The 25511-nt window shown below is 39.6% G+C and overlaps 1 protein-coding gene across 2 annotated transcripts in view; it reads right to left on the bottom strand.

Annotated features, from left to right (window-relative positions):
• Positions 1 to 24859, bottom strand: part of LOC119895810 (transcriptional regulator ATRX-like) — a 30617-nt gene extending 5758 nt beyond the window's left edge. Inside the window, exons 1-24 of one of the 2 annotated variants that reach the window (XM_038709145.1) lie at positions 24698 to 24859; positions 23113 to 23219; positions 22970 to 23040; positions 21902 to 21930; positions 21502 to 21623; positions 16513 to 16629; positions 14911 to 15020; positions 14005 to 14072; positions 12131 to 13902; positions 11140 to 11200; positions 6459 to 6613; positions 6099 to 6275; positions 5903 to 6011; positions 5102 to 5189; positions 4777 to 4962; positions 4143 to 4287; positions 3772 to 3881; positions 3551 to 3694; positions 3233 to 3407; positions 2989 to 3126; positions 1693 to 1868; positions 1487 to 1604; positions 906 to 1036; positions 756 to 829 (exon numbers count right to left, since the gene is read on the bottom strand). In XM_038709145.1, the coding sequence (XP_038565073.1) occupies positions 756 to 829; positions 906 to 1036; positions 1487 to 1604; positions 1693 to 1868; positions 2989 to 3126; positions 3233 to 3407; positions 3551 to 3694; positions 3772 to 3881; positions 4143 to 4287; positions 4777 to 4962; positions 5102 to 5189; positions 5903 to 6011; positions 6099 to 6275; positions 6459 to 6613; positions 11140 to 11200; positions 12131 to 13902; positions 14005 to 14072; positions 14911 to 15020; positions 16513 to 16629; positions 21502 to 21623; positions 21902 to 21930; positions 22970 to 23040; positions 23113 to 23219; positions 24698 to 24717 (4403 nt within the window). In that variant the 5' untranslated portion in view covers positions 24718 to 24859. The remainder of the gene's footprint in view (positions 1 to 755; positions 830 to 905; positions 1037 to 1486; positions 1605 to 1692; positions 1869 to 2988; positions 3127 to 3232; positions 3408 to 3550; positions 3695 to 3771; positions 3882 to 4142; positions 4288 to 4776; positions 4963 to 5101; positions 5190 to 5902; positions 6012 to 6098; positions 6276 to 6458; positions 6614 to 11139; positions 11201 to 12130; positions 13903 to 14004; positions 14073 to 14910; positions 15021 to 16512; positions 16630 to 21501; positions 21624 to 21901; positions 21931 to 22969; positions 23041 to 23112; positions 23220 to 24697) is intronic. The other variant, XM_038709146.1, reaches the window with a different exon arrangement.
• Between the last annotated feature and the right edge of the window lie 652 nt (positions 24860 to 25511).

The following is a 25511-nucleotide window of genomic DNA, read 5'->3' on the forward strand; positions in this document are numbered from 1 at the left end:
AGTCTGATAGCCAATAGATGTGCAGCTTTAACGAGAAACAAATAAAGTGAAACTGATGTGTTAGGGTGCATTTTCCATGGCAACGGCAGTGCGTGTAGACGCAGCGACCAGTAGCTCCCTTAATTTATGCTATATTTTTGCTTTTATTCTCCTTTTTTACGGAAACTCTTAATTCTCCACGCTGGTGAAGAATGCTCAGAAATGACTGTATTTCTTGAGGAAGTTTAAGAAGGCCAAATTCTCATGCCAAGTTCTTTTCAGCTTTTACAGAGGCACTGACTGGAAACATCACAAAATGGCATGGGCACGGCTAGGACCGGAGGGCTCTGTTGCGGGTGATTAAAACAGCTCAGAAGATCATTGGTACCCATATCCCGAGCATCAGTGATAACAGTGAGATGAGGTGCCTGTGCAGAGCCCAAAGGATACTAAAGGACAGTATCCACCCAGCCACAGCCTGTTCACCCTGCTGCCTTCAGGGAAGAGATATAGAAGTTTCTGCTGCCACACCACCAGACTGCAGAGCAGCTTTCTCTCCAAGCTATCAGACTCAAACTCTAATTCATACTCAGCACTGCTCCATTGATGTTTATTTCTGTTTACCATTTTTCATAATTGATTCTTTATTAATGTATATTGTCTACTATGTGGCAGAAGGGAGTTACACACTCAATTTTACTCTATAACTTGTTATATTGTAACAATAAACCTACCTACCTAAGGTTGAGTGTGATTATGAATGCAGTAGGTATTACCTCTCAACCACAATGGTTTCTTCATTTCTCAGCAGAGCTGCCGCTTTAACTTGTTTCTTCTTTTCAAAATGTCCCTGTAATTAAAGTTAAATTAAATGCTTTAGGTCATGTCAGACTAATTAGGTGTCAAGGTGATTTCTTTTTTTGTACCTTGTTCTCCTTGCTGATGTAGTTGAGCTGAAGGCACCAGGGATGAGTCCAAATTCGGCCGAGCACCTGAAAGTCCTTGAACAGGTTTGCTCCAGTCCTCGTCTTTGCTCTGTTGGGCATGGAACCAACACCTGGAGAAACAAACGTATTAACTTCAGATCATCGATCATCTGTGAACCCCCTGACTTTCTAAAAAAGTAAAGGTACAACACCATTACTGATTTTTACTTCCTTTTCACATTGGCTGATGATGATCATATCTCAGCCTCTGATGATTTAGTGTGTTGGATTAGTTACGTTATGACTAAATGTCACGCATCTTAAGTTATTGACAGTCCACTATCGTTATCTATGAATAAACTGTAAAATGGGAAAATCTGAGATCATAAATGACAATTTAAAACAAATCATTTGAAAAAATCTCAAAGTGTTACAAGTTAAAGTCATAAAGCAAAGTAAAAACATGAACATTAAGAACGCAGGATTCAGTGAAATCTATTTGCATCTGTTTCTATGTTCTTCTATGATTACTACATTTCTTTTCTTTTTCTTATAGAAAACACGTGAGGACAGGTTCTTACCAGTGAAATGGTCAAGGTAGTAGCGGTACAGCTGATACTGAAGTGGGGAAATCCTCACTGCCAGCACATACTCATGTTTGGAAGGCAGAAACTGAGTCAGCTCTGAGTAATCTCTCCTCTAAGAAAACGACAAAACAGGGTTGTGAGAGCTAAGACCAAACTGTATTATGTACAAACAGCCTGCAACTGATAGTGTTTTCTTTTACCTGCACACAACCAGCCAACATTGCATAAAGTACATGCGCTCGCTTCTTCATTATCCGGACGTCTTTTGGTGTGGAGTCAGCACACTGGCCGTTCTGTATCGGGTTGATAAAACGGTTTCGAAACTCGCCCAGTGAGCCCAGAAGATTCTTCTTGATGAAATTGACCATGCAGTGATCTGTGGGAACAAACTATGGTGTATCAATGTGATCCCTTAAAATGAAATATCTTTCATATCTGCCTACACTTAATGTAGTAATTTGGTCTAAAAGGCCAATTTGTTTTAGTACTGCAGTTTAGGGTCATCAGTGATGTCAGTAAAAAAAAAGTGATATATTTCAAGGAGCCGTGTTAATACTTTATTTACTGTATGTCTATACGCACACATATACACACATAATGAAACCTAAAGAAACATAGCCAATCACTGTCAAACTCATCCACCAAAAGCATGTACTCTGGCCTCAGGTTACCATAGTGTAGGCTGCCATGTTTCGGCACACAAACAATTGATCTGAGCATCTCTCGGCCTGTTTTCCAAAATGTGTCTAAAAGATAAAATGGTAAAACCTAAATGTTCCATTTTTGTGCTTTTTATACATTGTTATGACTTTAGAAAACAAAATCATCAACAGCCCCTTTAAAAGGCACCAACACTACAGTAAAACAGCCAAGGATATATGAGGAAAGGTAGTAGGGCAGCACAATATATTGTTTCAGCATCGTCATCGCAATGTGTGCATGTGCAATTGTCATACAAGTCAATTAAACTCAAGCACCTACATTTTTCTGCTGCTCGATACAAAAGGATTTTACATTATATTTTTGTTCAAAATGTGTTTACTGCATTAATGCTCAAAAAAGGATAGTTTGCACTCAAAAATATCTTCAGGCTAAAAAGGAATTTTTCAGCTTGTTTAGTTTTTATGCATTTTTTACCCTACAAAATAACCCCAAAAATTCGAGGATGTTTAATCCTTTTCAAAGGTGAAGATTCCTGTATTTTTTCATATCACAATTTATATCGCAGCAAAGAAAAATATTGTCAGTTTTTTCGCATATTGTGCATTAATAATGGGGCTCAGTGTGTTGTGAAAGATGACGGACTCACTGCACATTACCACACATCCTGTTTAAAGTGGGTTGACTTCAACAATTCACTTTGTTGTCATTCGTTCATTCATAATAGAAAAGCATCTCAATTCTCATCACTCCGTGGTTGGATAATATTCTACGTCACTTCAAGCAAAGTGTGACCTCAAGGCACTATTTAATAGGACGTAGTGTCGCAAACTTACACTCTTCCAGGTTGTTTTGTAGTGGTGTGCCAGTTAGCACCACTCTTCTTCGGGTCTTGATGGCATTCATAGCTTTGGAGATATTGGATGCGTCATTGCGCAGGATGTGCCCTTCGTCACAAACCACAAAGTCTGGACCTGAAAGAAGACAAACAGGAGAGAAAACAGATCAAAACAGTTCCCAAGAGCAAAGCAACGACACATAACATTTTAACTATATCTTGCCATTACAAAGTTCCTGTACCTGGATCCACCAGAATGCTCTTCAGCTCTTTCTTCTGCTCCTCATCACTGATTTTCCGGGCTAGCGACAGGATGCGGTACATCTCATACCCCATTATCATAACACCTCCATCTCTCTGCCACCTCTGCAGAGCTCTGAATCGTTCTGATTGCTTTATTGTCGCCAGTTCTGTAACCTGTAACATATGTGTGTGTGTTTGAACAACAACCACTTATTTACATAAGTTTGTATACATTAAGCAAAGAGGGAAACATAAAGCATCTGAAGCACAGTATTTTGCCCATTTGTGATTTAACACATTAGAATTGCTTTGCATACTTGAACTTTATCTTTTCTCATGCTGTCTTGCCATTTCTTGAACTCGTTGACCCAGTTGAGGATAGTATTAAGTGGACACACGACGAGGGCTGTTCTGAATTTCAGGTTCTCTGATAGCAGCACCGTGTGGAGGAAAGTTACCACCTATAAAATAAAACAGCTATGAATATTAAAGTCAAAGCAAACACAAATATTGGAGGTGGACATGTGTATGTCTTCACCTGCAGAGTCTTTCCCAGGCCCATGCAGTGTGCCAGTATACAGCCTGATCCAGGAGAAGAGTTGGCCTTTTTCACAGACTCACAACAACTGTCCCAGATAAACTGAACACCTGTTGGAGAACACAGTACGTAGGTTTTGTGTGAACACAAACCGGTTCTCAATTTTTGGATTGATCAGTAACCGACGGGTCATCATTTCCAACTGCTCTCTGAGATATTTGTGTATTGAGACTTGCTGTAAACTCCAAATGTATTACTCATGCAACCAAGAACTGTATTAACTAATGCTGTTGGTGTCAACATGCCTGTATTGTGCATACTAGCAAAGCAATGTCCTCCTCGGCGTAAGTGAAAAGAGTGCACAAACTAACCGTCCACCTGGTGAGGCTTCAGCTTTGTCACCAGGTTCCTGTGCACCTGAACGAGAGGCTCCTTGGTCTCCTCGTCCTGATCCAGGACCAGCTTGGTGGTGATTGGACACTGAACTTGAGACTGCTCATCCGGTATCACAATAATCTGGAAAACAATGCCGCACAGACAGCATTTTGTCTGTTTGCTCATCCCCTTAGGAAACCCCAAAACGCTACACGCTACAGTTGAACGATATTGAACAAAATATCTAATGGCGATTATTTGGACTGATATTTTTTTATATGATTTGCGACAGTGGAGGGTAAGATCATTATTCTCGTATTCAATGAAAAACATATTTAAATGATTATAGTGTGATTTTTGGAGGGTTCTGTACCATACAAATGTGTTTTATTAAGTCTCTATAATATGACGTGTAAGCCATGACACATTTTAACAGACATTCTGCCTTTAACAAATAATGCACCTCCTCAGATTGAAAAATTCCAATGGGCCATTGTGATTTTGGTAAGATTTCGATTAATTGTGTTCTGTGCGGTCATTTAACAACAGGGATTGAGCTACTGCAAACATTCATTGATCAACCACACAGTGAAGTTTAATGGGCAGTTTTACCTGCTGTGTATGCATTACCTCTCTCCTGTCCTCCATCTGTTGTTCCCTATCTGCCAACCGTTTGCACCTCTCCTCCTCCTCCCTGAGGGCTTCCTGGGTCTCAGCACGGAGATTCACATCTTCAATGATTTTGCGGATCTTTTTGCGTCCTTTGGGGGTGCCTTTACTGGCACTCATCTCCTCGTCTGCATCCTCTTTATCGCTCTGCTCAAATACAGACAGATTCAGCAAGCAACATGACCATTAGACACAGGTGCCTACTGCCTTCTCTTCTCACCTGGGAGTTAAAGTTTAAGGATAAGGTATAATGGGTGAGCAGATACAGATAAGAATAGTAAGCTACCTTCTCACTGCTGGAGTCAGATAGCCAAATGCAGGGCACTTGTTTCTTCTTTTCGTAACTACGGGGTGCCTCCTTCACTTTAGTGGAGCTAAAAAGAGAACATCATCAGAAATTAAAATGAACTACATGTAAATAGTAAGTACTGGTACTGCAGTGAAGCTATACAGTATTTCAGAAGTAAATATAGCACTACATGCTTTGTTGAGAGTTTAGATTTGCCAGTGTGAAAGACATTAACGTGTTGGCTTCAGACAGTTTACCATGAATTTAAATATTCAGTGTACAAATGTTTTTGTAAATGAAACCTTTAATCGATCGTCATTTAATCGGTAATGCTCTTGGCTTCTATAACAGGAACAGGCACAGAACTTGCTCAGTGTCAGTTGCAGCAAGGGTGGACAAAATATCATGAACACCTGGACAGTCTAAATCACTCTGAGTCGTTAGTCCAGCAATAAATGCTATTCCATAATGTAATTTGAATCAGATTTAAACCTTTCTCTGATGGTCTCGACAAAAATGTACATTGCATGAAAAAAAGGTTATAAGCTGTGCAAAGTTGTTTTATTGAAAGCTATTTGTATTTTATTGCATTACTATATATTATCCAGGTGTTCATGATATTGGGTGCAGTTCTCAGTAGATCCAGTAAAGCCAGGGTAGATTGATTTATTTTTATTTTTTTAATAGAATTTTATATTTATAATATAGGTATAACACACATTGAAATTTAAAATCAGAACAAAGACATGATATCTATTTTGTTTTTGAAGTTATCAATAACAGTTGAAAGGAACAAACCTTTTGAGTATGTCTTGAGTGGACTCCTCCTCTGACTGACTCAGCTCCTCGCTCATCCCACCTTCTTCCAGCTCTGACTCGTTACAGTCACCATCACTTTCACTATCAGCTTGACAGAAATCAAATTCAGACAATCGAGATAAGTAGGTACTCCCTATTCAGACGTACTTGTTTCTAATGTTAGAGGTGTCCTTACAGCTCACGTGTTTGCTTCCGGCTCTTTGCTTGCTCTCCTGCCTTCCTGCTTCACTCTCTGCCACGGCCTTGTCACCTGATGTTCCCTCGTCTAAGGTTAGTTTGTGGCGGAGAAGATGGTGCCTTGAGCTGGGCCCATTAGACGTGGAGCCAGATGATTCTGAAGCCAAGTCTTCCCCTGCGGCAGAGATATAGTCTGTCATTGTTGTATCCCTTCCTTAACCCAAAAAAGTAACAGGACAACTGGGTAACTTTCTACTCATAACTTCCGTTGCCACTGGAGAATGCTTGTGCTTATAAAAAGATGCACAAGAGAAAAGCTAAAAATGTGTTACTTTGGAGAAAAAACAAAAAGACTTACCCTTTTCATCTGTTCCATTATTCTCATTGCCTTGTTTTTCCTCCCTGTCACCCTCCGACTCAGAGTCATCCTCCTGCGTGTCCTCCTCTGAAGAGATATCGTCGCCCGAGGAGTAGTTGGCTTTGATTTGGGCCAATAGCATTTTCTTAGCGATTCTTTCAAAAGTAGAAAAGAAGGAAAAGGGACCTGAAGTTCATTTCATGATCAGCAACATTGTCTTCAGCGGGATATTGTTGTAATTGTTATAAATGTTGGACTTCAATATTTAAGAGATCATTCTTTAAGCGCTGGTTAGGAGCAAATAGTCATTCAGCTGTTGGCCTTAAAAAGAAACTAATTATAATTCTGCTCACATCTCTTTAGTGAGTCACTTGTCAGTCCACACTATGTGCCAATAGAAAGCCCTGCTAGTCAAGTCACAGACCAATTAAAGCAAACTGCCACAACACTGTAAGACACACATTTAAAACAATAGCAATAAAAATGAGACAGAGGTGTTTTAAGGGTAACAATTTATTACATCAAACATTCACAGAAAAACAAAGACATATTCTAGTATATTTCCCTTTGGGGAGTGGGAGGAGGGTACTTTCCTTTTTTCCCTACAATGCGTTTTGCTTGCACAAGTCTGACAGACATCTGTCAATTGTTTTCCAAGTGAAAATAAAAATGACATTGATCTCTAGTTCATCCAAAAAGTGAGAACTGACTGGAAGGCAACATACTCCTCTGGTACTACCAGCCAGTTAAGGGGGAGGAATGACAAACAGCAATTACTAACAAAGTCTGTACATAAATATTTACTCAGAATGAATTTTTTCAGCTGATTTTAATCCCTTTATACTGCAGTTGAATATAAACCTGGTTTCAAAATGGGTAATCTAAGACAGTTCATACCACCATTGTTTTATAAAAAAAATGTATGGTTTTAATACCATATTGTGTTTTGACCAAGTATGCACGATTAGTTGCGCTCTTCAACCCATTTTACATCCACCTGTTACACACACATATCCCAACAAGGGAATGACCTGTAATTACCCATGATACCCGCTTACATGGGACATGTATGTGTCTCGAGTTCGTCTACTCTCGGGTCAACTGTCTGGCCAGCGTCAACCCTTTCTCACCAAGCAACCTGCATTGCGCGCACAAGTTTGACGACGATCTCAAAGTGGGTAGTCAATGCAGGTCACTGGACACAGAATCACTGCCATCTTCACTGATATTAAATCACCAACGTCCATTGAGAGTTTATTGTAAAATACGTTTTACAGTAGAGCAATGCCAGATGACAACAGCAGTAACAGGCCAGAGCCTTGGAACTCATTTGACACGTTTCGACGGGGGGAAAAGGACGAAACAGAAGAAGTAGAAAAACACTGATGAAAGTTAACATACTGCCACACATGGCATCATTGCCATTGGTAATCACATGCTGTGTGGATTTTAATAGAATATCAGAGTACTTTTCATGTTTTAGCCCAACTACAAACACTGTAAACTTTACATTTCTGCTGACCATTCTTTAATTAAGATAAAGTTTTGCTATCACTACAGCTGAACACAGACGTAAAAAAAAAAAAACACGACTAGGTACCGATAGGAGGCTACAATATCCCAGATTTAAGTGATTGTTGCCTAACAGCATCACATTCACTGCTGTGCTGTCAGAAAATCCGACCTGGAAAAAACATGAGAAACAAACATGGGTGTCATTAAAGGCACAAAGGGAATTTGGTCGCTTCTTGCATTACAATGGTTGTTGTTTCACAGCCCACTCTCAATTCTCAGATATACAACCTTCTCATTGACATTTGGAAGCACTGACCTGAAAGGCTTTTGAACGAATTGTTTTAACCTGCATTAATTCAGAAAAATGCAACAGCAGGTTCTCACCTGTCAAGGAGGGTTTAAGCCTCTTAAAATAGGTTTTAAATCAGCTGTAAAAGCTACAGTATGCTTTAAAAAATGGTCAGCAGTAATGTATACTCTGTGCATAGAAAGTGGGGTAAAACATACAAAAACACTGGTATCGTTCTGATGAACACTGTTGACAGTGAGGACTGTAAATGATTTGGATTATCCAGGAGATTGAAAATAAAAGTTCAAATGTCAATCCCAAGTGCTTTGAGCTTGGACGCATTATAAAAACTGGCTGAGATGACCACCCCCACACACACGGCAAGAAATCAATATGTTGATGCAGCTTTTCATGACTTTTTATAGAGAGAGTCATTTCTGAATGCATGTGACAGTAGATTTCATTCACTGCTTTGCAGCTGCATATTTTTTTAACATTCTAGGGAAAAGTCTTTCTGGGTCAGAGTACGTCACATGACCTCCAATTACAACGCCAAAATCTCTGCACAAAACCTACACTGTTCTTCAGGGCTTGGCCTTAGCAGCGATAACAACACTGCATTCACCTCTGCTGGACCGGGGTGGTGTCACAAATCTCAGACAGATAACTCAAAACCTCAGCAGATAAAACTGAGACTGCATGCATGGATGGCTAGATACAAAAAAAAGGTGCAGTAGTGGAAAAACATGTCTTTGTAATTTGAGTGAGCAAACCCTTAAGGCAGCGCCAACAGAGAAAAAAAAGTGTAAAAGTTCTTTGGTAGGGGACACAAATCCTGAATAAGACTTCTCAGTCCTCTAATCACTACTTTAGCATATTGCATACTTGCACTAGTACATGTTCCCAAACTCCTAATGTCAGTGCTACATAAATCCGCAAAGGGAATAGTGGCAGTAATAAAATAATATCAATAAATATCACTGATTGAAGAAAAGCTGAATGACAACTCCACCCATCATAACCCAAATGCTTACAGTGGGATCATAATTGAGAATATTTGGGGAAATGTGGGTCTTGTGTTTATAGCTTAAGACTCTTGAAATAGTCAGTGAAGCCAGTAATACACTGAATGTGTAAGATGCATACACGTTCACATGCGGTGACATAATTTAAATGGTACAAGGCATCCAGTAAGTGTCAATCTGCTGTAAAGCCCGCTCTGAACTACATTAGGTGTGACGGTCAGTGGCCCAGCTGAATCTGTTTATTTGTAGTTTCTGGAACTACAGTAGTAAACGTTTTTGAAAAGGCGATATTCTCGACTCCAGAGCTAGTAGCTTGTTTGTGAAGTAGCATCAAAAGAAGACAGACTACAAACCAGGTTATAGTTACAATAAAATGTATTCTTCATCATGGCAGCCACACGCAAATAACAAAGCCTTGATGTTGATGCATTAAAAAAATAAAATAAAATAATAAAACACCACAAAGCACCATTTAACAATCGAATAGCAATGTCAATTGCCATGCACCAAAAATCTACTGCAAATGGCTGTTAACATTGGTGTCTACCATGATTCGCATACTATAAAGCAATTGTGAATGGTGCTTGGGGTGAGTTTTTAGAGTGATTATTACCAGAAACAAATGCTAGGTTTACAAATGACTAAATGTTTTTGTCAGTTGGACAGTAAGAATAACCGTCTAACAAATCCTGAGATTTACAGATGTTCATGATACTATCATTGTCGTCTTTTTAATAACAAAGTAAGAACTCAGAATCTAAAATAATGCATCAACAGTGGCATCAAATACAAGTGAATGTGAAGTGAATTGTGTGGCCAGAATTAACAGGGGCTGCAACAGGAAGCACCATCAAACTTTTGTGCCAAACTCAAAAGCTGAATAATATAAAGCTAAATTGCATTTACAGAGCCAGGTACATCATTTCAGATAATTTACCAAACAATCATTTTGCCATCTTCATCTTACTAATATGAAATTGTCACCACGAAAGGTTAAGTTTAGAGCAGAAGATCAAAAGAATGATTGTCAAGGTGAAGCATAAAAGTTGTATTCATGCTTACAGTTTTGCAAGCCTTGCCTACCACAAGTGACCACAAAACATTGCTCGGCATAAAAAATAATTTATAGAGATTTAAAAAAGGTATTCAGACTTTTATTTTTTTTTTTGAGATGCAAGTATGTGTAAACAAATCTGCCAGGCATGTTTCAAACTTTATATTTCACCTATAAATAACAATATTCAATTTACTCCAGTTAACAATGCTGCTCAATGGAGGACAACAGGTTGTTGTGCATTCTGTAATAACACAGAAAAAGTACACTGAAGTTCAAAACATTCTAAATATGTTAGAATACTGTCACTCAAAACAAACCTGTAACACATAAACAGGTTGAGTTGTAAGACAAAATAAGCGTCCTTCATTGTTCAAATGGATGCTCAGACCTTAGGGCAAACTGGGTCAACTGTAAGGATTTCCCTTTTGTATCAGCTTAATAAGAATAGAAGTGCGGTAAAAGAAATAATAAAAATCTTAATTAAAATGTTTCTCTAGCATTTACATGTATACTGGATTACACATTGGAAACGAAGACGAGCCTGTTCTAAGCCAGGTTCAGTCTCACTGTAAAATAAAGTGGGTCCTGTGCTTCACAGTGTACCTCTAGAATGTGTATTTGATAGCTGGAGCTCTACTGCAGCTACGTTTTGGTCTTGTTTGAATAGACTGCAACTGAGTCTTAATGACATGGGTGTTGCTAGATTTTGCACAGAAGTCGGGGTTCGAAGTGGCAGCCTTTCTTCCACACCTAGGGTGTTTAACAAACTCTACATCCGGGCTTTTTGAACCGTACCTATTTTCTGGATCATCATCTTCTTCTGCTGCCCACATGGGCCCAGATTGTTCCTCATCGCCTACAAAAAACAAAAAATATAAACCATTTAATTAAGCAAGTTCTTGATTTTAGCATAGAAACAACATCCATTATCGAAGAACAGGTGAACAAAAGGTGCGTAATACTGACATACCAAGAAAAAACAACCTCCTGTTTGTCATTCCATAAGAAATGTGCAGACTGCTAGATCACAGAATTGCCTACATGCAACTTATTAAGTCCCCTCAGACAACCTGTGCCTACGATCATTGAGTGGATCCTTAATGAGTATCGCATGTTTGCTTTTCTTATCGGTCTGCCCATCTTTACTTAACAGTTTACTCAATTGAACAAATCTTACTAAGCACAGGTGGAACTTATAACATTAATTATGCAAAATTATTGTGATAAAATGCAACTAAATATTTTCTTTCCGCTGGTCATGGGCACCCCCCTAGCAATTGCATTTGGTCTTCCTTCTGCCTTTAACACTCTCCTGAACTACTGGCCTAAGATGTATGTATAATTACTCCTGTGAGCATGTAGGAGTATCCACATAGTTGTGTATCTTTAAATTATATTTTCAACAATATCTTCCATCTGTCAAGAGCTCAGTACCTTCAAAAACCAAGACCTGAAGAGCGAAATACAGTTGGCACTGGGGTGCAAAAAGTGGGAAAATGGTGACAAATCACAGTTGCTGTAGATACGCATAGGCTACGTGTAGATTCTATTCAGAAGTTTAAATCAGGCAGACTGTCAGCATTGCCTGCCCCAAATGACAAGTTTGCACCCATGACCTAGCACTCAGGCTAATGATTAATGACAACATGTCAGAGTCCGGTAAATCCAGTGGGGAGTAGGAGGTAACTTGCACTAGTAATTAGGGAAACTAGTGACCAATTTCTAATCTTCTAACCGTTGATACATTTCTTATTTTAAATATCAATATCGACAGTATGAGACACACCTGATGATTGGTGGAATGCTGCTGCCCCCAGTAAGGCCACCTCTTCAGTGATTGGCTTCATCTTCTGATCACTTCCGTCACTCCCAGAGCCATCATCGTGGTCATCTTCGCTTGATGAGGATGCCGACTCTACTGCTTCCTGACGAGATTTAGTCTTTGACTTCCCAGCCTGTAGCATACTCTGCTTTCTAGCCACACCTTCATCCTGTCTTTTGACGAGGTGAGGCTTCCCTATTGACCTCAGCGCATTCATGTGTTGAATTTTCTTCTGCGAGTTTTGATCGTCACTAGAGGAATCTGTCCCACTTCCCCCTCGAGATTTTCCTCTTCTGTCAGACTCAGGGGAACGGTCCAGCATCTTGCGTTTGCGGCGCATCTTCTCCGGTGACATCGGGGTGCTCTTAGTGAGCCAAAAGAGACATTTCTTGGCCACCTTAGTTGACGCTTTTCCACCATCCTCATCACTCTGTGGTTCATCGGAGCTTTGTGATATAGCCGCTCGCTCAAGCAGAGCTGCAGGGACTTCATCTGAGTCGGAGTCGTCTCTTGCTCTGCTGAGACTTTTCTCTTCAGTGTTTTTGGCAGCTACTGTGCTGGGAGTCTCCTCAGGATCAGAGTCACTGTCACTGTCTGCTGCTGAAAGAGACGTTTTGGCCTTGACATCACTTGGTCGACGCAAAGGCGTCGTCTTCAGGCGAGGAGATCGTCTATTGCCGTGTTCCTCCTCTAAGTGTAGAGACGCACTAGAGTTGTCATTACTCAGCTTGTTGTTAGCTACAACACCAGTCTCTTCATCTTCTGATGCATCGCTTTCCTCTGACTTCTCATCCTTCATGTGGATGTCCTCCTCCATCTTTGGGGCATCAGAGGGCGGCTCCTGCTCCATAGGCACAGGTGTAAGCTTTACCACTAGTTTTTTAATCATGTTGATCCCACTTTCAGAAGGCTTCAGACCAATCTTTTGTGCCCTCTGTCTGGCTTCATGTGAATCTGAACGCACGTCTCCCCCGCGGCAGTCATGTACACTTGTCCCATCTGTGAAGCCCTTGGAGTCAGAATCTTCATCTTCCAAATGTTCAGCTGCCAATTTCTGCAAGTCACTCAAGCATCTTTCATTAGAGATATCCAGCTCTGTGTCTGCTTCGGTCACAGGCTGCAGATCAAAGTCTTCATTAAGGAACTTCTCCCAACAGCTCAAGACATCCAAGTCACTGAATTCTTCCTTTAAGCTATCCTCGAGAGCTGCAAGTGACCTTCGCAAGCCTTTGACGACGGACAAAAAGGAGTTCAGATACAGATTGCGAACAGCAGGTGTTCGTTTGTTTGTGGTCACAGAATGAATGAAATTGACAAATGTTCGGTTTAAGATGTTTGTAGAGTCCACTAAATGTTTGGCCTTTTTGGTAATATCCTTGGATACCTGCAGTGTGTTATAGTTGAACACCACATTACCATCCATACCAGTGTGATCCCATTTATCCAAAGGAATGTTTTGTGGCAAGTGTGGCAACATGGTGTAAAGTTCAGATTTCTCCGGCTCTACTCTGTTCCTCCTGCGCTGCTGATGCCACAGAGTCTCCATGTTCTCTAGGACACTGTCACAGGCCATCACCAGGTCAAAAAGGGGCTCTGGGCTACACACATAGCAGTACCATTTGCTCTCCAAGATGCCAGACAGCTCCTTCCTTCCCAAATTTCTTAGAATACACTTCTTGCAGAAGGCATTACTACAGAAGTCACAACAGATCAAGTTGCCCCCTTCAGCGCACCATCTGCACAAGGAAAAAATAAGAGAAAATAAATGATGAAGTTGCGCAAATAAAGTAAAGTAAAATTTATATTTCAGTTCAAATATTAAATACAACAAATTTTACCTGCATTGCTCATCCATTCCATCTCCATCCTTACTGATGTCATCACTTGAGTAATACTTGTAGCAGGACTGACAAAATCAAAACATTTAATGCAAGAGTTACAGCCAGCTTGGAGAAAAGGTACAAAAGTACTCAAAATTCCATAGGATTAAATTATGTATATGTTGGAAAGGATTAAGCATTTCTAATGGTTCTTTAAAATTTCCACCTTCAAATAAAGAGATGGTTTTAGCAAAATACTTTCTTAAAACCAAGCATTGGCAATAATATTGAATCATCAGTTCTGTTGTTGACAAACTCAGCTCAGTATATGTATTATCCATTTGAATATGAGATGAGAATTACTTTAGTTTGCATTATATTAATATTTTGTTATGTTCAACAATCAATAACACATTCAAAACTAATAAATGCTATTTCTCAAACTGCACATCAATCTGGGGGGGCGCTGCAGGGTCATGGTAACTTCAAGAGAATTTAGTTGAGAATGAGATTTATAAAATTCTTCTAACTGGTTTTCATTTACAGCATCTATCACATGCTGTATTACTGGGGAGAAATGTGTCAGAGTACATTACACACAGTACATTTAAATACAGAAAACTGGATTTGGTTTGTTTTATTGTTTGTTTTATACAGGTGTATCTCTCAGATTTCTGTGAAATGACGCCAGAGATACAAGTAATATGATTACAATGCCAAATTATGAGTTGCTCCAAAGAAAACAAAAGGAGACTCCTCCTCGAGAGCAAACTGTCACTTTAACCATGATCATTGTTTTTACATTTTGATAACACCATACATTTTGGTACTTTTGAAGAGATATACATACCTGTTGATAAATACTGACCTGAAGGTCACAGAAAATGAAGGATGTGTTTTTATTTACATATAAATAAGACTCACCTTGCAAATAAGTACTTTCAAAACTGGATGTCGATAGAAAGAATCTCTCTGGAAGTGATTAACTTGCCGGCCACATGCAGTGCAACTGACAATTCCCGTGTGTTCAACTCCTATGAAAGCACACAACTGTCATTATCAACAAAATGGTTATAATTATGGCTTGATGGGTTGTTTAAAAGATGTAAGACTGTCCTTTTCAATCTCTCCTTAAATCCAACGCCTTCTCCAGAAAAGACATCCTTGAGCAAAAACCACTGGTTACGATGTAAAAAGTGGCCGTAAGCAGAGCGGAGTGGCCGCACAGCACTGAAGCAGCTTTTTTTTTATTTTTTTTTTTTAAGTCGACATATCTCTCTCACAAGATAATGATCAAACTCCATTTAGACACAAAGTCAGCATTTCCCCAAGGATTTTTTTCCGGGGTTGGGTAGATCCCCGAAACTACTACTGTCTCAGAGCGGGTGTGTTACAGATGTGTAGTGTCGTCATGGAAGTGGCGCAAAACTGTTTTGCACTTTTTTTCTGAATTTTGTGTTTTACAAGAACAAGCACATTTTGTCATCAGAAAGAGCGTGTAATCGTGTGGTGGATAATTAAAATTTCCAAAATTCAATAAGACAATATTTCGATGTACCATGCAAATATTCACAAAAGAAATATTCAAATGTATGTGAAATTATTTATAGGGCCAATTCACAATACATGTATTGCAACAGTAGGATATTGAAATACTACAATACTATTACTAGGGACAATTCACAATGAATGCATTGTTGCAAAACATGTATTGTAAATTGTCCCCTATTAAAACAGGTTATGTGAAGTGGGCAACGCTTCCCCCGTTTACAAGTCCTGACCGGAAGGTAAGTTTTTAATTAACGGAATTACTGACTCACACAGCCACGAAATCTACAAAGACCTCTCCTCTTGCATCTGTCGATGTGGTTGCACTTCTGACAGTTTGTCGAAGTGATGACCTCTTGCTAGCACGCAGTCTTTGAGATGACGGTGTGTGCGTGTGTGTGTGTGTGTGAGAGAGATTGAGCGTGAGAGTGAGTGAGAGAGAGAGTCTATTATTATTTAAATGTTTAATATATTTTTACTTTAACACACACACACACACACACACACACTTACTGTTTTATTTATTTTTAACACACACGCGCTGTTTTATTTATTTTTTAATAGTTTTATTTTTTTTAACACACACACACACACACACACACACACACACACAATTATTGAAAGACTGACACAGAGAGGACAGGAGCAACGCCTGTGAACACCAGAACACAATATTTCTGTTAGTTTAGCTTAAGTGCTGTGGACAAAAATGCTTACAATGCTGGGAAAATCCTGATTTAATAAACACATTTTATACTTTTCCATATTTATTGTCTAATTCCACTACTCCATCAGCCTAATAACATATTAGGTACACCTCCAAACACCAAAATGGTAGGGGAAACACTGAAAGTGAATTGTCAGCTCTTTGTGTTTCAATTGTTGCAAAATGTGACCATCTCTTTTAGGTTCTATTAATTGAAAAAATGGCTGCCTGAGTAATGATGAACTGATTTTATGACACCAGTGGTGACTGACCTCCACGTCTCCTTGAAAACTCTTTCCGCAGAACGCCTGATTTCCGGCTGCGAAACTCCGGTCCCCTAAAATCATCTCTTGCATTATCAACAGGTTCCGGCCTCACTAGTACAGTGCCTGTGAACACAAAACATACCACAAATTAGTCAAAGACATTCCATCATTATTAAATATGTGATTATAACTTAAACCTAACAATTTCTCGGAATAAAAGACAAAAGAGTACATATATAATGACTTCTGTCAACCTCAATGTATTTTTCTATCTTGCAGTCAGCATACACATACACACGTGCATATATATACACACACACCCACACACACACCCACATATATATATACACACACACACACACACCCACACACATCTCTCTACATATATATCAGAACTTTTTCCACCTTTAATGTGACCTATAATGTGAACAATTCAATTGAAAAACAAACTGAAATCTTCGTGGGGGAAATACGAAAATAACAACCTTACAATAACCTAAGCTTTCAAAGCATCAGAGAGATCTCATTGTTGAAAGTCAGGAGACGGGTACAAAAGAATTTCCAAAGCATTAGATATACCATGGAACACAGTGAAGACAGTCATCACCAAGTGGAGAAAATATGGCACAACTGTGACTTTACCAAGAACTGGAAGTCCCTCCAAAATTGATGAAAAGACGAAAAGAAAACTGGTCAAGGAGGCTTCCAAGAGGCCTACAGCAACATTAAAGGAACTGCAGGAATTTCTGGCAAGTACTGGCTGTGCGGTACATGTGACAACTATCTTCCGTATTCTTCATATGAATGGGCTATGGGGTAGGGTGGCAAGACGGTTTGCAAAAACAAACATCAAGTCCCCCAAAAGCATGTGGGAAAATGTGTTATGGTCTGATGAAACCAAGGTAGAACTTTTTGGCCATAATTACAAAAGGTATGTTTGGCACAAAAACAACACTGCACATCACCCAAGGAACAGCACACCCACAGTGAAGCATGGTGGTGGCAGCATCATGCTTTGGGGCTGTTTTTCTTCTGCTGGAACTGGGGTTCACTCAGGGTGGAGGTAATTATGAACAGTTACAAAAACCAGGCAAAACCTTCAGGCGTTAGAAAGATGAAGAGGAAGTTCACCTTTCAGCACGACAACAACCCAAAGCACACATCCAAATCCAGAAAAGCATGAAGATCAATGTTTTGGAATGGCCCAGACAGAGCCCAGACCTGAATCTAATTGAACATCTGTGGGGTGATCTGAAGAGGGCTGTGCACAGGCGATGTCCTCGCAATCTAACAGATTTGGAGCGCTTTTGCAAAGAAGAGTGGGCAAATATTGACACGTCAAGATGTGCTATGCTAATAGACTCCTACCCAAAAAGACTGACTGCTGTAATAAAATCAAAAGGTGCTTTAACAAAGTATTAGTCTAAGGGTGTGCAAACTTACACTACCGTTCAAAAGTTTGGGGTCACCCAAACAATTTTGTGTTTTCCTGAAAAGTCACACTTATTCACCACCATACGTTGTGAAATGAATAGAAAATGGAGTCAAGACATTGACAAGGTTAGAAATAATGATTTGTATTTGAAATAAGATCTTTTTTACATCAAACTTTGCTTTCGTCAAAGAATCCTCCATTTGCAGCAATTACAGCATTGCAGACCTTTGGCATTCTAGCTGGTAATTTGTTGAGGTAATCTGGAGAAATTGCACCCCACGCTTCCAGAAGCAGCTCCCACAAGTTGGATTGGTTGGATGGGCACTTCTTGCGTACCATACGGTCAAGCTGCTCCCACAACAGCTCAATGGGGTTCAGATCTGGTGACTGCGCTGGCCACTCCATTACCGATAGAATACCAGCTGCCTGCTTCTGCTCTAAATAGTTCTTGCACAATTTGGAGGTGTGTTTAGGGTCATTGTCCTGTTGTAGGATGAAATTGGCTCCAATCAAGCGCTGTCCACTGGGTATGGCATGGCGTTGCAAAATGGAGTGATAGCCTTCCTTATTCAGAATCCCTTTTACCCTGTACAAATCCCAGCACCAAAGCAACCCCAGACCATCATATTACCTCCACCATGCTTAACAGATGGCGTCAGGCATTCTTCCAGCATCTTTTCATTTGTTCTGCGTCTCACAAACGTTCTTCTTTGTGATCCAAACACTTCAAACTTGGATTCATCCGTCCACAACACTTTTTTCCAGTCTTCCTCTGTCCAATGTCTGTGTTCTTTTGCCCATCTTTTTCTTTTATTGGCCAGTCTCAGATATGGCTTTTTCTTTGCCACTCTGCCCTGAAGCCCAGAATCCCGCAGCCGCCTCTTCACTGTAGATGTTGACACTGGTGTTTTGCGGGTACTATTTAATGAAGATGCCAGTTGGGGACCTGTGAGGCGTCTGTTTCTCAAACTAGAGACTCTAATGTACTTATCTTCTTGCTCAGTTGTGCAACGCGGCCTCCCACTTCTTTTTCTACTCTGGTTAGAGCCTGTTTGTGCTGTCCTCTGAAGGGAGTAGTACACACCGTTGTAGGAAATCTTCAATTTCTTAGCAATGTCTCGCATGGAATAGCCTTCATTTCTAAGAACAAGAATAGACTGTCGAGTTTCAGATGAAAGTTCTGTTTTTCTGGCCATTTTGAGCGTTTAATTGACCCCACAAATGTGATGCTCCAGAAACTCAATCTGCTCAAAGGAAGGTCAGTTTTGTAGCTTCTGTAACGACCTAAACTGTTTTCAGATGTGCGAACATGATTGCACAAGGGTTTTCTAATCATCAATTAGCCTTCTGAGCCAATGAGCAAACACATTGTACCATTAGAACACTGGAGTGATAGTTGCTGGAAATGGGCCTCTATACACCTATGTAGATATTGCACCAAAAACCAGACATTTGCAGCTAGAATAGTCATTTACCACATTAGCAATGTATAGAGTGTATTTCTTCAAAGTTAAGACTAGTTTAAAGTTATCTTCATTGAAAAGTACAGTGCTTTTCCTTCAAAAATAAGGACATTTCAATGTGACCCCAAACTTTTGAACGGTAGTGTATGTAACCAGGTTATTTGAGGGGTTTTATTTTTCATTTTTCCCCCCTCAAAGATTTCAATTTGTTCAATTGAATTGTTCACATTATAGGTCACATTAAAAGGTGGAAAAAGTTCTGACATAATTTCTCATTATTTTACATCATAAGAAACTGGCATTTTAACAGGGGTGTGTAGACTTTTTCCATCCACTGTACCTATACATACATACAGTCATGCCTGAAATTATTCATACCCCTGGCAAATTCTGACTTAAAGTTAATGTTATTCAACCAGCAAGTTGTTTCTTGATTAGAAATGACACAGCCGTCCCAGAAGATAAGACAATGATGTACAAGAAGCATCATCTTTTATTTACATTTGAACAAAAAGTTGCATGTCCAAAATTATTCATAACCTTTGCAAACTGTCACAGTCTATAGGAAAATCCAAAGATCTATACCATTCCAAATAGTCCAAGCTGTTCTAAAGCATCCTAATTACCCTGAGTCATTGGGAACAGCTGTCTTAATCAACTCAACAGGTGAAAATCAGAAGCTCTCTGCTGTTGGTTTGTGGACAGTCATGGCTAAGACAAAGGAGCTCACTGAGGACCTGCGGCTGCACATTGTGGCTGGTCACAAGTCATGAAAGGGCTATAAAACCATATCTAAATGTTTTGAAGACTAAACATTGGCTACAGTGCAAAGTATTATTAAAAAATACAAGATGTTCCACACTGTGAAAAATCTCAGAGGACGTGGTCGGAAGCCAAAAGTGACACCTGTGCTGGCCAGGAGGATGGTGAGAGAGGTAAAAAACGAATCCAAGGATCACCACCAAGGCCATCCTGATGAATCTGGGCTCTGCTGGTGGCAACATCTCAAGGTAGACAGTCCAACGGACACTGCACACCGCTGGGTTCAACGGACGCAGAACAAGGAGGGCACCACTTCTCCAGATAAGGCACACAAAAGCCTGCTTGGCCTTTGCAAATGCTCATCTGGACAAAGAAGACGACTTCTGGTCTTTTGTTGTATTGTCAGATGAAACAAATTTTATTGTTTGGCCACAAGGATGTAGCCTTCATTTGGCGTAAAAAAGGAGAAGCCTTCAACCCTAAGAATACCATCCCCACTGTCAAACACAGTGGTGGGAACCTAATGTTTTGGGGTTGTTTTTCAGCCAGTGGACCAGAGAAACTAATCACAGTAAACGGCACCATGAAAAAGGAGTAATACATCAAAATTCTCAACAATAACATCAGGCAGTCTGCAGAGAAACTTGGCTTTAGGGACCAGTGGACATTTCAGCACAACAACGACCCAAAACACACAGCAAATGCGGTGAAGAAATGGTTGGCAGACAAAAACATTAACGTTTTGCAGTGGCCCAGCCAGAGTCCTGACTTAAATCCCATGGAGCATCTGTGGAGGGAGCTAAAGATCAGGGTGATGGCAAGGAGACCCTCCAACCTGAAACAGTTGGAGCTCATCGCTACAAATGAATGGGCAAAAAAAACAGTGGAGACATGCAGAAAGCTGGTCAGCAATTATAGCAAGTGTTTGATTGCTGTAATAGCCAATAAAGGCTTTGATTATTGAGATGGGTATGAATAATTTTGGACATGCCACTTTTTGTTCAAATGTAAATCAAAGATGAGTAATTTTTTTCCACAATGATGCCTCTTGTACATCGTCTTATCTTCTGGGAGACGCCTGTGTCATTTCTAATCAAGAAACAACTTGCTGGTTGAATAACAGTAACTTTAAGTCAGAATTTGCCAGGGGTATGAATAATTTCAGGCTTGACTGCGTACGGTCACACGCACACACACTTTAAAAAAAGACTGTTTCCGAAGCGCAGTGGACAGCCATCACAAAATTCCCATCATCATTTGCACTGTAATTTACACAGAAAAGGTTCTGAGGCAGAGTATACTAGGGAAATAAAATAGTGAAACATTAAGACCGACCTTTTGGCAATCTAGTGACATCAAGGTGACCATTTGCATTGACTGGTAAATCCAAATCCTCACTCGAATTTGAGTCACCAGATTCATCCAGTCCTGAGTGTTTTGTGACAACAGAAGGTTTTCTGTAATATCAGTGAGACAGAAAAAATGGAAGAGCATGGAAACATTTCCCACAGGTAGACAGTGAAAAAGCAGGCGGGGGGGTTACCAATGTTTTTAAAACAACCAAGTAAAGCTAATAGCACTAGAAAAATCAGCCTTCAATCTTATTAAGACTAGTGTACATACATATTATATTCAGCAATGAGTTGCATAAAATATTTGGCCATTAAATCTGAGACCGTTTCATACCATAGTGCTTTATCTATGCTCGTAGGGTATAAATGAAATGCCAGCTCACCTCCTTGAGTATTTGTTATCCACTCCTACCTACAAAGCAAGACAGTTTACATGTTTAGTTATAATCAGTGTCATTTTTGGTGTAACCGAATGCACAGGAACTGTGGAACTATACACTTCAGGAAGTAAAGACTACTGTTCATAGCAGAGATTGACACGACTGTTAGACTACAAGTATGCTTAACAAAAGTGACAATGAGATCTTGAAGCATTTTTTTTAAGCAATGGGCTGTAGCTTTAAAATACCATGTTAGATTACATTGCTGTCAACTAAAAACAAAGACAACGTTAAAGTAGGAACCTAATCAGGGGTAATGAAGGTGTACTTTTGTGGCTAGAGGAGCACCTGACACATGGAAATGAGGTGGGATAAAAATCTATCCAACGGTCACCACTCTGTTCCGCCACATTATGTGGTTCATTGTCTTGAACACTCCTATGTGCAGCTACTGCACAGTGTTAAAAGAAAATGTAAAACGGCCCAAACCAATTGCATGTAGGAAAAAGCCTTACCAGGCTCTGGGGTTTTGTTTATTATTGGAAAATAAGATAACTACACAAGTTTTATATTAGCAGGCCTTGTGCTTTTTTATTTGAAGAAGTAATTAAACTCCCTGTGTGTCATGAGCATTACAGCTTCACATGGTTTCTCATGTGGCAATAGCCGTTTACTCAAACTGAGGCAACTGAAAAAATCATTATTCACTGGTTTGTTGGCAATGGCTTGTGAATTAGCCATTAGTTCACTCCTAAACATTAGCTAAGAACATTGTTATCTACTTTTGTAATGCAAGTTCTACATGAGCGCTTCAAGTATCCAATCATGGCAAAACTTGTTTGATGCATTTTATGAACAAAAGCTCTTCGCTTTGATTTAGTCCTGCTTTAATGGTTATTTCAAAGTGCTGTAATTCCACAGCTAAAAACCCTTTTAGTGTGGCAATGCTGTAAATTTTGAATGTGACCAAACTGTGTGCTGGATCCAGTTAAAATGTAACAGGCACCATCAGTGTCACCAACGTACAAAACTTGATATGGGATAGGACAATTGAAAAGAATGTTCAGTTACCTCTGCAGCAGCATGACCTGTTGAGTTTCTCACAGAACAGCTTCTGTTTGTCAGACCTGTGACCACAAGATCTGTTAAAATTATAAAGCATGTTAACATGATGAAAAATGTTCCATCACAATTAGGTTAATCAAAAGCTGTACCATGAGCATCCTCTGAGGCTGGTGTGCCATTGCTGTCTTCAACAGCAGAATGAGCCAAGTACTCGTGCAGTTTGTTGACCAATACATTAAGCTTGCTGGTAGTGGTGCTAGAGAGAGAGAAAGGAAAAAAAAAATAGAGCCTGGTTATGTAGATCTTGACAGTTAGAAATGCCTAACTTGAATTTGGTGCCATTTTTTATCATGCATGAGACTATTATACATCAACCCAAATCCCATTCAACATCTACATACAACTTTTATGCTTCAATAAAGTCCAATACAGTAGCAGACATCCATTTACCTTGGAATATGGAAAGAAAATATCACGTTTTACAAGTATTACATTTCAGTTTTCCAGAGAGACTGGTGAATGAAATCTGAGAAGACTGTCCCATTTCAAAGGCTCCTTCAAACACAACCAAGCAATGCAGATTTTGACCTAACTTGCAGGACACAACCTCATCTCTAAAACTCTGCTGGGTTCAACAGACTAAATCTTAGAGCTGCAATGATAAGTCGATTGATCAAGTTGTCAATTATTACATTAGGCTAATCGGCAACTATTCTGATAGCTAAACACTTTTGAGTCATTTTGTTAAGAAAAACGTCCAAATTCTTTGTGTTCAGCTTCTAAAATGTGAATATTTTCTGGTTTCTTCCCCTTCTATGACAGAAAACTGAATAGATTTGGTTTGTGGGAAAAGCTGTCCAAGTCACCTTGGGCTTTGGGAAAACACTGACATTTTTCACTACTTTCTGGACCTAAAAATGAATTGATAAATCTTAAATAATTGCCTACTCTCAGTCTCCCAAAATTTATTGCATCAATCAGTTGTTCAATGGAGCATTCAGGCGATCGTCTTCAACTCAGAACCTACCACATGTTTGTGTTCAACTTACAAGTGGTGCACTTTTGAAATAACCAACTTCCAAACTGAGAAAAAACAAAACATGCTCTATAGTTTTTGGTGTCTGTAAAGCTGCAACATCTCAGTTGGGAAAAGGCATGAGCTAAATCTGGTCTTCAGGGCCCCCCACCTACATGGGCTGCGTGCTTAAGGGGACCCCTCTGGTGTGTGAAACACTTAACTTATAAAATTAGGTAGTGATGGGAGTAATTTAAAAGATTCCAAAATTGCATAATGAATAAATTCTACTACAGGCGTTGTGAAGAGGGACTTATTTTCTGTTTTTTTTAGGAAAGAACAAAGTCCTCTTCATGGTCCAGTAGTGTTTGGAATGTAAAACTTTACATGCTGTGCTAGCTTAGACAGTCCTTCAGCTCTTACTGCAGACTGCTGGGCCCTCTTTTCACAAGGAATAAACTGCTTATACGGACCGCGATAAATCCTGCCTCCAGGCAGGTTTTAATCTTCAGTTTTTGTTTAAACTGTTTTAGATATGTGGTTGCTGTCTTCACCGTGTTAACAATTCCTAATTAAAGTTAATAGCTAACTAAACAAGAATTACCGTTATCTACTGTACCGCTCTGGTTAGCTGTTAGCTTATACATATAGCTAGTTGCTAAGTTAGCTCGCTGTTGTCATTTCTAGTAGACAAGCGCATTTTAGCCCGTCGTGTTTACCTCAGCATCGCTGCAGACATATCGAGAAGCAGGTGAACAACCGGAGTCGTTCAAGTCATTTAAATACCAATATATTCGGGTATGAACATGGCGCTCAATCTGTGATCAGCATCCCATCACAAGCCACGGCTGTTTAAAGTAAAGAGGCAATAAACGATGAACCACCAGGCTTCTTCTTCTTCTTCTTGTTTTTGGCAATCAACGAATTGGTGCATTACTGCCACCTACTGGTATTGTGTGTGGCTCAGAATGACCAGTCCAAACACTAAACACAAACAAAAAAACAACAACAATAAACGACCAATAAAATAGACACATCCTTTCAATCATATCAGTTACTCTAAGATAATGAAAGACAATTCGATAGCACTCATCTGTTGAGTTCTTTCTCAGAATATCTAGGCCTATTAAATCAAAGTATATTTTTATCCTTCTGAGGTTTTGTATCAGCTGCCTTCTTTCTTTCTCCCACTTCTGATGCACTATAACACGTTTTTACTGTGTTATGTTGACCTGTTTTGAATAAAGTGCTGTTTAGTCCACTATGTCCAAATCTAAGTCTTGATATGACTGTCTCATCTATCCTGTTCCTCCCCGCACATCTCATTTCCTCTGAATTCTGTAAAAAAACATAATCCATTCCTCTCTTCCTCCCATTGCTTTTGACACCTTTTTTTCATTGTCTGTTTAATCATGCTCTTGATTTCTGTTTTACTGATGCTACATTAACAGTCCTACAATGAGCCACTTGGGTTTGCTTCTTCTTCCTCTTTTGTCTTTATTTTCTAAAATGTCTGCAAAACAAAGAATACAA

The sequence above is a fragment of the Micropterus salmoides genome, unplaced genomic scaffold (assembly GCF_014851395.1).
Source record: "Micropterus salmoides isolate LMB-PRFRI ecotype aquatic unplaced genomic scaffold, ASM1485139v1 Ms_hic_scaffold_9, whole genome shotgun sequence".
Lineage (NCBI taxonomy): Eukaryota > Metazoa > Chordata > Actinopteri > Centrarchiformes > Centrarchidae > Micropterus > Micropterus salmoides.